At 37.9% G+C, this 12,133-nt stretch overlaps 1 protein-coding gene and 1 long non-coding RNA gene across 2 annotated transcripts; both read left to right on the forward strand.

Annotated features, from left to right (window-relative positions):
* Positions 1-5,116: 5,116 nt before the first annotated feature.
* On the forward strand, positions 5,117-7,416 carry LOC123066434 (uncharacterized). The gene is made up of 4 exons (XR_006431336.1): positions 5,117-5,572; positions 6,433-6,537; positions 6,761-6,853; positions 7,357-7,416. It is a non-coding gene; the product is annotated as an uncharacterized lncRNA (long non-coding RNA).
* A 213-nt stretch (positions 7,417-7,629) lies between these two features.
* LOC123067853 (imidazoleglycerol-phosphate dehydratase 3, chloroplastic-like) lies at positions 7,630-9,163 on the forward strand. Its single transcript, XM_044490466.1, has 5 exons — positions 7,630-7,748; positions 7,941-8,045; positions 8,269-8,361; positions 8,865-8,939; positions 9,134-9,163. Exons 1-5 carry the CDS (start codon positions 7,707-7,709, stop codon positions 9,161-9,163), a joined length of 345 nt encoding a protein of 114 aa, XP_044346401.1. The 5' UTR covers positions 7,630-7,706.
* The last annotated feature ends 2,970 nt before the right edge of the window (positions 9,164-12,133 follow it).

Raw genomic sequence — 12,133 nt, forward strand, 5'->3', positions numbered from 1 at the left:
TAGAATCTTCACTATCAGAATCGTAGAGCGTAGATTCTATGAAGTAAAATCGTAGAATCAAAGGGGTTAGCTTGGGTCGTGTAAAGTCGTAGAATCATATAACAGAATCACGATTCTGACAACCTTACTTTCTACCCATTTAGCAGATTAATTCTGCTTTTCCCTTTTGAAAGGTTTGTATCGTTCTGTCGGGTGGAGGTCAACTGTCATTGTCCCATGGAGCTGTGAGTCAAATGCCGCATCGGTGTCGCATTCCTCCGAGCGGCATCCGACGCACCAGATGGGACGCAGCTGGGCGACCTGGTAGACACCCGAGTTGCCCTATCTCAAACTAGTAAAATGCCCGTGCGTTGCAACGGGCTCTTGAATTATTTCACACATACAAACAATATAACACAAACACAATTATTTAATAACTGAAGTCCATTATTGCAATGTAATTGGATAACATAAAAGAAAAAATAACGACATGTCCATGTAACAAACTGAGTGATGTTCGAGCTGAACATCTATTATAAAACTATTAATATCTAGATGATGCGCTTAAGAAATTCTTTCACAATATCAGGAAAGTTTCCTCTAGCTTCATTCCCACGATGTTTTAGCAAGTACAATAAAAAATGCTTTCTCAATTCATACCCATCCTGCAGAAACAAGACGTGTAGTTAGTATGACAATTTCCCGCCGAAGGTCTTTAAAGATGTAACGCACAATACTCACCGCGCAAATCGGCTTCACCAATTCTTTACCGTTCCACCAGAGCAGAAAATGAAAAATAAAATAGCCAGACACATTCCTGCAAAAATTTAAATTAATAATATAAAAAATATAGTGATAACAAAAGTAAATATTATTGTTATGAATTCATTACCCGTCTACACTCGTTGGAACACAAGATGGAAATAAACGTTGCCATTTAGATATATCATAATTCCAACCAGGCATCTTTATTTCGAGTGCTTCTTTGAAATCCCTTGCAAAACTTTTTAATTTCAGTGAATGCCTCAAGTTTTTATCCTCTGACGATTGTGATGTTTGAATAGGATCCATAATATATAAATGACGTGCCTCTTTATCGATGACATACAAGATGTATCGGCCGATGGATGCATAGGGAAGATAAATCTACAAATGGAGTTATTAGAAACAACAACCAACCATTATAACGATGTACAAAATATTTTATTTACCTTATTGCAAGATGAGATTTCGTTCTCCATCCCGGGCCAGCTATCAAATAATGTTGTCAACGTCTGGATAATTTCCTTCTCACAAAACTTCTGACCTCATGTTGACTCTAGCATCATGACCTAAGTAAAAGAAGAAATATTGTATAAACATGTTGATACAAATGACACGTATAATGAAGAGTTACGATAACTTACATAAAATCATAGATCCATGTAGTGTATAGGAGGGTCTATGAACAATACTCCCTCATCACATGCCAGCATATGCACGGCAGTGTTGAAGCAATCATTGTCCATAGCCTGCTCCATCTTAAGTATGCACTGAAGTTTCTTAAGACTTAAGCTCATTGGATCGGGTGTGCAGCTCCGGACCCATACCTTCCTGTAACTTGGTTGGTAAGGAGAACAATAATATACATCCACACATTAAATATTGATACATGATACTTACTCCAAACACCCGGCATCATCGATCGACATGATGTACTTGCAGAGGTCGGCAAGTATTTGACGTTGGTCCGTGGGAATGATAGTGACTGGGGCAGGACGTTTTTCTTCGACTTTGTCAGAAGGATTATCCAGGATCTCGATACCAGAATTAGCTAAAGTTTCTTCGCTGACAGGTTGATGGTATATGGGACATCCTCTTAGCTTATTAAGATCTGAATCAAGCAAAATGACTGCTAATTTTTGACGAAAATGTTTCATATCCTCCTACAAAAATGATATACAAAAAATATATATAATATTTTTAGATAAAATAATGAGATAATGTATAAAAATGAAATACCTGGGTGAACTGGTCTGACAGTCCATGTGATGTCCAATATTCCATATAATTTAGCATAAACAATCCACATGATACGCTATAATATTATAAAATAATGCTTTAGAATATCACACAGATGAATCAAATAAACAAACCATTTTAACAATTGCTTACCCATCGGTTTGTATTGCCTCCTGAACTTGCTCTTCAACCGTCCATTTTGTAACATTGAGATCGGGCTACTTATCACCTCTGATAAACTCCGGACTCTGCTCTGAAAGTTTCAGCCATTTCTCGAGCCCCCGTAACTATCATATGAGAAATGTTAGGGTTGAAGTCAAACAAAACAAATGTTAAGATTAGTAAAAAATAGATAGTTACCGTAGTAGCAAGGTCATTGCGTTTGACATTCTCATCAAGTGAGTCCCATACTTGGATCTCTCGTTTTTTGGCATTGGCGACTGCTAGATACCAATGGTAGCCCGGCATGTTGATCGGAATGAATAACTGGTGTAAATATCATACAAATCACAATCACAATTAGATATAATTATTAACAAATCATTAGACATATGAACTAAATAAAAACAATCCATAATTATATGCATGGATAACAAGACAACAACTAACCATATCTTGCTGTAGATAAGTATTAACATGACGCACGATGCGATGACATTTTGATGGGTCGATGTCTCTTTCACCGTCTTCTTTTATCTGGCCAGATACAAACTCGTGCTAATAATGTGTACCTTTTCACCCGCTCTGTCCTGTAGATGGTCGTGAGCAAGCATGCAATATATGTAAGCATTTATCACCTGTAAACAACATTTAGAATATATTAATATTTTATGATATTATATATTCTTCATATTATTGATTACAAAGTTTGTGCAATTGGTCTTACACCGTCATGTAAGAACATATCATTTTTTATAAGGCATTTTAAGTCGTCAGTTGCTAACAAGGCATCTCCAATGTCCACGAACTGGGTATTCTTGGGGGCAGACTTTATTGATTCAATAACTATAATATCTCTAGGGATACAAACATATTCTGTGAAATTCATAAAAAGTGAGACAACTTAGTAACAAAAAAAATGAGCCAACTTAGTTGAATACAAAAGGCAAGTTCTTTTTAAGATCAATAATAATATAAACATATACCTTGTGGGATAACACGCAAATTAGCATCCTTTTTTGGTTTGTTATGAGATATAACCTCTTCGACGTTATTATGTTATGAATATTCGGCCCCTTGCAGCGACATTGCATCTGAAACCTCCATGTATTCTTTCTGTGCATCTCCAAAGTCCATATCCATGTCTCCTATATTCTGATTAAACAAGAATATAAATAGACCATTCATATTATGATCTATAATATACATGTAAAGTAAGGTTAGCTATATGCACCGTGTGTCAGTGCGGACTGTCATCGTTACATCAGTGAGTATGTCGGAACCCATCACTTTATATCTATGCTGAAATATAAATAGGATTTTTTTTGCATCATATAATGTGAAACTAACACAACTGTTTTATATGTGATAAAAAATGATTTTGATTATATTAGAAAAACATACAGTTCAAAACATTTTACTAATACATCAATTTAAGGACACAACAAACTATAATTTTCATATATAAGTAAGTGGTCATCTGAAATTGCTTAAATGATTTTAAATTAATTACATATGCTACTGAAATACGAGAAACAAAAAAGAACATGCTAACTAAACAACATTAACCAAGGATAGGTGTTTTTTATATGTTTTTGATCCTCTTAGTATATGTAATAACAATAATCACACTCTGGCCAGGTTAACATGCGCTAGGCAAAACACGGGAGCCTTCGCTGAAGGCAGGGGGCGACTGGGCTGGACCATTTGGATGTAACGAGCTCCAGCCGTGTAGAAAACTGGCTAAAAACTAACAACATGTAATATATATTAGAAAAAATATAAGGAGCAAATTTGTAATGGATTATGAACTATTGTAAAAAGCCACGGGCATGTTTTTGAAATAAGTTCAACACTGTTGTGACATGCAATGAACTCTGTATATTATAAAAATATGAAACAATATAAATAAAGAATAAAAAATTATAGAAAAAATATAAACAGAAAAAAACAGAGAAAAAGGAAAAGAAAATAAACAAAAAACACAACAATTGTATATTTATGTAATATAAGTTGAACAATTTTGTAATATATATTTCAATTTTTTCTAATATACAATTAACAAATTTTAACAAAACAGTGATTATATCTTCATTTAACATTTTATAATAAATGTTGAACAATTTTGTAATGGACGATGAGGTTTTCAAAAAAACATGAACATTTCCTTAATACCGTTGAACATTTTCGTGACATGCATTGAACTCCGTATATTGTAATAAAAACCAAACATTATAAATAAAGAATAAAAGAGTATTGGAAAATAATATGAACATAAAACAAATAACAAAAGAGATAAAGGAAAATAAAATAAACAAAAAAACACAATGATTATATATTTTTGTAATATAAGTTGAACTATGTTTTAATACATATTTGAAATTTTTGTAATATAAAGTTAACAAATTTAAAAAACATAGTGATTATATATTCATTGAACATTTTATAACTGTTGAACAATTTTGTAATGGATGATGAACTGTTGAAAAGAAACACGAACATTTCATTGATACTATTGAACACTTCTGTGACATGCAACGAACGCTGTATATTATAATAAAACAAAGCAATGTAACAAAAGAATAAAAAAGTAAGGGAAATAAAATATAAACAGAAACCCAAACAAATGAAGAGAAAAATGAAAAGAAAAAAACAAAAAAAAGCCAGGCCTGCCACGACGGGCCTGTTGTGCGGCCCGCCACCACGGCCCACCTGGCACGCAGGCCTCTAGGGCGGCACCAGAACTAAAGCGACGCGGCGCCGCCCGTTCCCCTCCCCCCGCCGCATTCTACCTTATCCTCTGGTCTCGCTCACTCTCTCATCTCCTCTCGTCTCACTCACACAAACCCTCTCGCTCTCTCCCCCCCCCCCCCCCCCCCCGCCGCATCGCCGCCCGCGTCGACGAGCAGGAATCCCCACTCTCCCGCCCGCCGGCCACCGCATCGAATCATAGCATCCACTGACCTTGGGTCTGCCTGGTGTGGGCTGCGCGACAGAGCGGGACGGATGGGGCGCGCTTCCTGGAGCACCTGCGGGTGATGCATGCGGTGCCGTTCTGGTAGGATCCGCGGCGGCCCTACTCTGCGGCGATGTCGCAGCTGGATCCGCATCGACGCGTCACTATCTGCAACGACACTACTCCGGTAAGCCACTACCTATGCCTGACAAATCGATTCAACGCGGGCTGCTCAGATCCGCCCCCTCCTCGTCTTCTTAATCACTGAACTCCTTCTCTCTTCTCTCTGTGCCGCGGCACCATGAGCAAACCTCACATGCACGGCGAGGATGATGACTGTTTGCCAACGCCGCCGCCCTCGGCAAGGAGGGATGACATGCACAAGCACTAATCACGGATCCACGATGGCGCTCCTCTCCAGCGATGTAGCAGGTGGATCCGAGGCGACGCATCCCGATCTGCAACGCAACAGCTCCGGTACACCACTCCCCATGGCAGATCCGCCCCCTCCTTACCTTTCTGAGTGAAAAACCCTTTCTTGGTCGGTTTCTTATCATCGGCAATGCTTTCGGATTAAAGCTCTTTCGGCAAAGCTCTTGCACGTTCTCTAAAAACAATGTTATCAAATACCCTCAGATGTTCAGAAAACAAGTCCCGAACCAATAGAGGTTAAACTATAAAAGAATGTGCTGTGGCATATAATTAGCTTTCTGTTGGTCAAAAATGGCAAGTAGCGTTCTGAATTTGTGTTGGTCAAAGCCTACATAGAGGGCATGCTAACTTCAGATGTTTAAGAGCATGATTAGTACAATCCTGTTATTATTAGGAGGAAGTGATGTATACATGACTTAGCCTGAAGGGGTCCTTGCTGTAGAAAAGTCTGATTCCTTGTGAGTTCCACGTGTTCCAGGAGACTGAGCAATTAGGATGGGAATTCTTATTTGATTTCTCTTTCCCTAGGGTGATGTGATACATGCATAGATTGTTACTCCCTTTATATTAACTAATGTTTGTATGTGTGAAATGTAAGGCTTTTGTTATTCCACATCAGTGACAAACTGACAACAATGACCAATGTGGATGACAAGCACTTACATCTGAAATCAATACGTGAAATGCAACTGCAGTAATGTGCTAGCGTAGCAAAAACCAACACAAGTAGAGAAAAAAAATATTGAGAAGTATTTCTGTTTTTAGATTGATGCACTATGAATGGTCCAATATTATGTTCAGTGTATATCTTCTGCTTGACAGTAGAAGGATCTTAATAACTTGCCGTGTGAGTGTTTTTTCTTCTGGTCAAAGCTAGGCATTAACTTTCAGTTTGCAACTTACAGCAACTGGCATCTCATGGACTGTTTGATGTATATGTCAAGGCGATGGGTGACACACACATTGATGATCATCACTCAAATGAGGATATTGCTTTAGCAATTGGAACGGTAATGTTTTTTTTCTACCATTATTTTCTAACTTCGCATTAGTACTTCTAGAAACAGTTATACGGATTATTGTTTACCAGAAGTTGGGATATCCATCTTTACCTCACTGCTAAATTTTGCATGCTATATTTCTGTTCTTTACCTGATTCTGAACTATCCTAAGTTTAATGTCCTGCTATCTTTGGAACTTACTGTGGTGACTTGTTTTGGAATTTTCTTTTAGGCATTACTTCAAGCACTTGGTGACAGAAAAGGGATTAACAGGTTTGGGCATTTTACAACACCACTTGATGAGGCAGCAGTTGAGGATATACTGGTATGCAGGACCATCTTCTGCATTTAGATACTATGCCTACAACCTCCATTCAGGAGGGTGCATGTCTATGTTGGGAATTTATGAGCTTATGAAGCTCTCAACCTTTGCTAACACATAACTAAATTACAACTTCCATCTGTCTGGTTCTTAACTTGGATAATGACAAGGCATTAAAATGCCATGTTCTCTTAATAGATGATTTCTCATGTTATGATAGATTGGTATGTATGAAGATTTTGACTGTTGAGGACTATTATCAAGAATGCTAGTCCTTTGGCTTTATTTTTGTCATAGTTATTCTGACTCATCCATCTAACATAGGCTGAAAACTTGAATGATAGCAATCAAGATGTATTTATTTTACTCTATCTTAATTTTGGGTTACCTATTTTTTGCTCAACATTTCTGACAGTTTGTGAATATACAAATATCTACTGAATAATTAAACTCTGCCTTGTTGAGCTTACATGTTTGCTAGTCATTCTTTTTCCTCCTGTATACAGGGTCTATATGGTCGACCTCATTTGAGCTGCGGCTTAAGTATTCCTACCGAGAGAGTTGGCACATATGATACACAGGTAGTATTTGTTGTTCCCTATGTCCCATGTGCATCACCATGAAGAATCTCTTGGGAATATGATTTCGTTATAGATAAAAATAGTCTTTGATTGTAAATATTCACCATATTTTAAAGATTTCAAAATGAAGACTTTTTAGATGTTATCGTCTATTACCTGTAGTTATGCACATACCTTAACTGTTTTACGTTTCTCATGACAGATCTTTCCCAACCCTAGATATTCTCGCTGAGAGCTCCTTGATGGAATCACTAAGATGAACTTACAAGACAGGCATGGATAAAACCATGAGGTCCTCAAATGGACAGATTGCTCGGGTAAATTGTTCTGCTTGCTTAACTTTATGTTAAACTTTTGATACATTTTCAGATTGATGCACTCTGAATGGTCCAGTATTATGTTCTGTGTATATCTTCTGCTTGACAGTAGAAGGATCCTAATAACTTGCCGTGTGAGTGTTTTTTCTTCTGGTCAAAGCTAGGCATTAACTTTCAGTTTGCAACTTACAGCAACTGGCATCTCATGGATTGTTTGATGTATATGTGAAGGCGATGGGTGAAACACACATTGATGATCATCACTCGAATGAGGATATTGCTTTAGCAATTGGAATGGTAGCGTTTTTTTTCTACCATTATTTTCTAACTTGGCATTAGTACTTCTAGAAACAGTTATATGGATTATTGTTTACCAGAAGTTGGGATATCCATCTTTACCTCACTGCTAAATTTTGCATGCTATATTTCTGTTCTTTACCTGATTCTGAACTATCCTAAGTTTAATGTCCTGCTATCTTTGGAACTTACTGTGGTGACTTGTTTTGGAATTTTCTTTTAGGCATTACTTCAAGCACTTGGTGACAAAAAAGGGATTAACAGGTTTGGGCATTTTACAGCACCACTTGATGAGGCAGCAGTTGAGGATATACTGGTATGCAGGACCATCTTCTGCATTTAGATACTATGCCTACAACCTCCATTGAGGAGGGTGCATGTCTATGTTGGGCATTTATGAGCTTATGAAGCTCTCAACCTTTGCTAACACATAAATAAATTACAACTTCCATCTGTCTGGTTCTTAACTTGGATAATGACAAGGCATTAAAATGCCATGTTTTCTTAATAGATGATTTCTCATGTTATGATAGATTGGTATGTATGAAGATTTTGACTGTTGAGGACTATTATCAAGAATGCTAGTCCTTTGGCTTTATTTTTGTCATAGTTATTCTGACTCATCCATCTAACATAGGCTGAAATATTGAATGATAGCAATCAAGATGTAATTATTTTACTCTATCTTAATTTTGGGTTACCTATTTTTTGCTCAACATTTCTGACATTTTGTGAATATACAAATATCTACTGAATAATTAAACTCTGCCTTGTTGAGCTTACATGTTTGCTAGTCATTCTTTTTCCTCCTGTATACAGGGTCTATCTGGTCGACCTCATTTGAGCTGCGGCTTAAGTATTCCTACCGAAAGAGTTGGCACATATGATACACAGGTAGTATTTGTTGTTCCCTATGTCCCATGTGCATCACCATGAAGAATCTCTTGGGAATATGATTTTGTTATAGATAAAAACCTTGTAAATATTCACCATATTTTAAAGTTTTCAAAATGAAAACTTTTTAGATGTTATCATCTATTACCTGTAGTTATGCACATACCTTAACTGTTTTACGTTTCTCATGACAGATCTTTCCCAACCCTAAATATTCTCGCTGAGAGCTCCTTGATGGAATCACTAAGATGAACTTACAAGACAGGCATGGATAAAACCATGAGGTCCTCAAATGGACAGATTGCTCTGGTAAATTGTTCTGCTTGCTTAACTTTATGTTAAACTTTTGACTGTTCACTTGATTTTAGCACGACATACATAAAAATGCAAGATAAAACATACTTCTGATACTATGCATCAACCATACATGATCCTAATATAACAAATATTACACTTTTATAGAGAAGATAAATATCCAGAATTGTTAGTACCTAGAGGAACTCGCCTTCTTGATGCTCCGTGCTTACACAAGGTACTCCTTGGGAAATTTTCCTCCAGGTCTGCTGTTGTGATGGCCGAAGGAAGAGCAAGGAGAGGGAGGACGGATGATAGAGGAGAATAACATATATAGGTAGGCCACACGGAGAATAACTGGGTAGCAGATCATGGATGAATCTAGTTCTACCATATATAACATTGTTTTCTACCATATATACCATTGTGGATGGTGCAGATATATTTCCTTTTTCTATCTAATGCATACCTGTTAATAAATTAAAAAAGATGTAAAAAAATCATAACTTACTAAAAATATTTAAATTATTGTATTAATTAATTCACGGCATGCACACTAGTCATTTTCCTGATTAGCTTATTCTGTATGATTTAACAGATTGTACTAATACTTATAATTCCATACTTTGGTAGTAATGTACAGTCTAAATGTACTATTTGCAGTTGTAATATATCAGAGACCACACAAGTTCGATGAATGCGTTCAATTCCAGTTTCTCCAAGGTTTCCAAATGCCAAAGGTAACCAATACTAATTCTGGATGCATGAAATCAACTTTCACTTGTACAGTCTAGCGCTGATGTTGATCAGTAGGCATTGACGTGGTATTTATGTATAGTTCTTTTTGCCAAATATATGTCAGGACTTTATGGTTCGTGCATTAATACGGGAGTTGTATGATTTATAGAAGCATAGTAAGCTATTAATCTACTGCGTACTATGGTAGTAATACAACTTACATTCACTGCTATAATTCAGCCTTTGGTGTGAACCTAAGACAACATACAACAATTGAATATTGCAGAATTTTGAGAACTCTTGGCCTACCTAGAAAGATATAAATATTTGCAACAAAATTGCTCTCAAAAATCTATCTTCTGCCACCTAGAGAGCCCCAAGACCACCTGAACTTTCAATCAAATGTATGATTAATCACTACACATCAACATTAGCTACCCCATATTCCAAGTGTAATAAACAGATCGAGTTTAATAATGGTCCCACATACTCCAAGTTTTCCTTGCTATTGTGATTCCGACCTGTGCACAAAAATAGTCAGAAATTAACTGACATAGACAGAGGAATTAGCGGGGAAGAAGACATAGAGGAATAGTACATGCTACAGAGTAATCGTCGGATGAACCACATGAGAGAGCACAACCAGCTTCCTCTTCCCAGCGCCAAGCCGCCAACCCCTCTGCATTCTCCGAGAGCAGAGCAGAGCACAGCCGACAACACGCCTGCTTCACGCACTTACAGGAAACCCCTCTCCATGCTCGGGTGTAGTCGTGCCCCTGCCCACCAAGGCACCAACTGCGTACACCAGGCCGGCCGCGCACTCATGCCATCTGCTCTTTGACCGCTCCGCCACCGAAACGAAACCTGTCCGAGGCAATGGCTGAATTAATCTTCACCTGAACCATGAAGCGTGGCTGCGACCTACTCTCGACCCGGATGCCGTACCCACTACCTCAGCTTCTTGCTCGTCCTCTTCTTCCTTAGAGTATTCCTGCTCATCCCAAATTCCTAGCGTGGCAGAGGTCAGAGCAGAGGGCGAGGTCTCACGATGGTGCCGACAAACTAGTGGAATAGGATGATGGAGGAAGAAGGAGAACTCCTTATGCGCCATCAACGACCGCTCATCAGCGTCCAAGACGCTCATGAACCATAGCTAACCCACGTCCGCAATGGGAGTGATCCTCGGCATAATTTTACGTGATTGGAGCGGGGCACGGCGGGTGAATATTCGTCCGGCCGGCAGAGTATAGACCGTCAATTAATTGCTACGTGCAATCCTAACCTCCGCTTTAGGCCGTTAGATATCATTAAGTGGGATAATCTGATGGCACCAATTAATCTTGGTACACAAAATGGGGTGGTTATACAAAAGAAAATTCTATTTTGGTTAATAGTAGTATAGATATTAACTTACTAATGTGTGCATCCATTGTTTTCTTAATATTATTTGAATGTTCTACACGATGATAGCGTGTCTAAAATTAAATGGTAGAGGAAATGACAGGGGGTTTTGAGCTGGATGCAGGCATTGATAAATGTGACGATTTCCGCTCTGTACCTCTTAGAGGAAAATGACAGTAGGTGCAGAAACCGTTGGAGGAACATTGCTGCCGCCGAAGGATGTAAATATCCTGTGCACACACATGCATTTGGCTATTTTATGGAAACCATTAAACCCTGGCGCCTCATCTCCTCTAGCGTCATGCCATATTACCCCTGTACAGCTTCTGAAATGGGGCTCACTAATCATCCATGGCACACAACCGAATGATTCGTTCATGACGTTGCAACAAAATCAATTAATAATCCAACAATATGGTAGTAAAACCAAACTTCAATAATACCAAAACCACAAAATGTTTGAATAGTTTGATAATACCAAAACATCCTCAATTTTTTGAACATACGTCTATAGAAGACCCCGTAAAGTTAGTATCGAAGTATTCTTATCAAAAATAAATAATTATCAAATCGATCCCTAACAAATCTGAAGTATAGGAAAATATTATTGGCATATCTGCATGCATTAGTCCATCTTCAGTTGGTTAAAACCCTCAGGGCCGCTCTAATCTCTGGCGGGATGTTTGCAGCAGCTTCATTGTCTTTGAACATTAGCATCTGGACCGTAACTTGGCGTTTGAGCTGTATTGGATCCTATGAAA

Source organism: Triticum aestivum, chromosome 3B, assembly GCF_018294505.1.
Source record: "Triticum aestivum cultivar Chinese Spring chromosome 3B, IWGSC CS RefSeq v2.1, whole genome shotgun sequence".
Classification (NCBI taxonomy): domain Eukaryota; kingdom Viridiplantae; phylum Streptophyta; class Magnoliopsida; order Poales; family Poaceae; genus Triticum; species Triticum aestivum.

What these genes read in the sequence shown, in the direction of transcription:
- LOC123067853 (XM_044490466.1), top strand. Translation starts at nt 7,707, where the DNA reads ATGGATAAAACCATGAGGTCCTCAAATGGACAGATTGCTCGG. An exon ending in CAAATGGACAGATTGCTCGG is followed by an intron (nt 7,749 to 7,940) that starts GTAAATTGTTCT and finishes TGCAACTTACAG; the next exon opens with CAACTGGCATCTCATGGATT. An exon ending in TTGCTTTAGCAATTGGAATG is followed by an intron (nt 8,046 to 8,268) that starts GTAGCGTTTTTT and finishes ATTTTCTTTTAG; the next exon opens with GCATTACTTCAAGCACTTGG.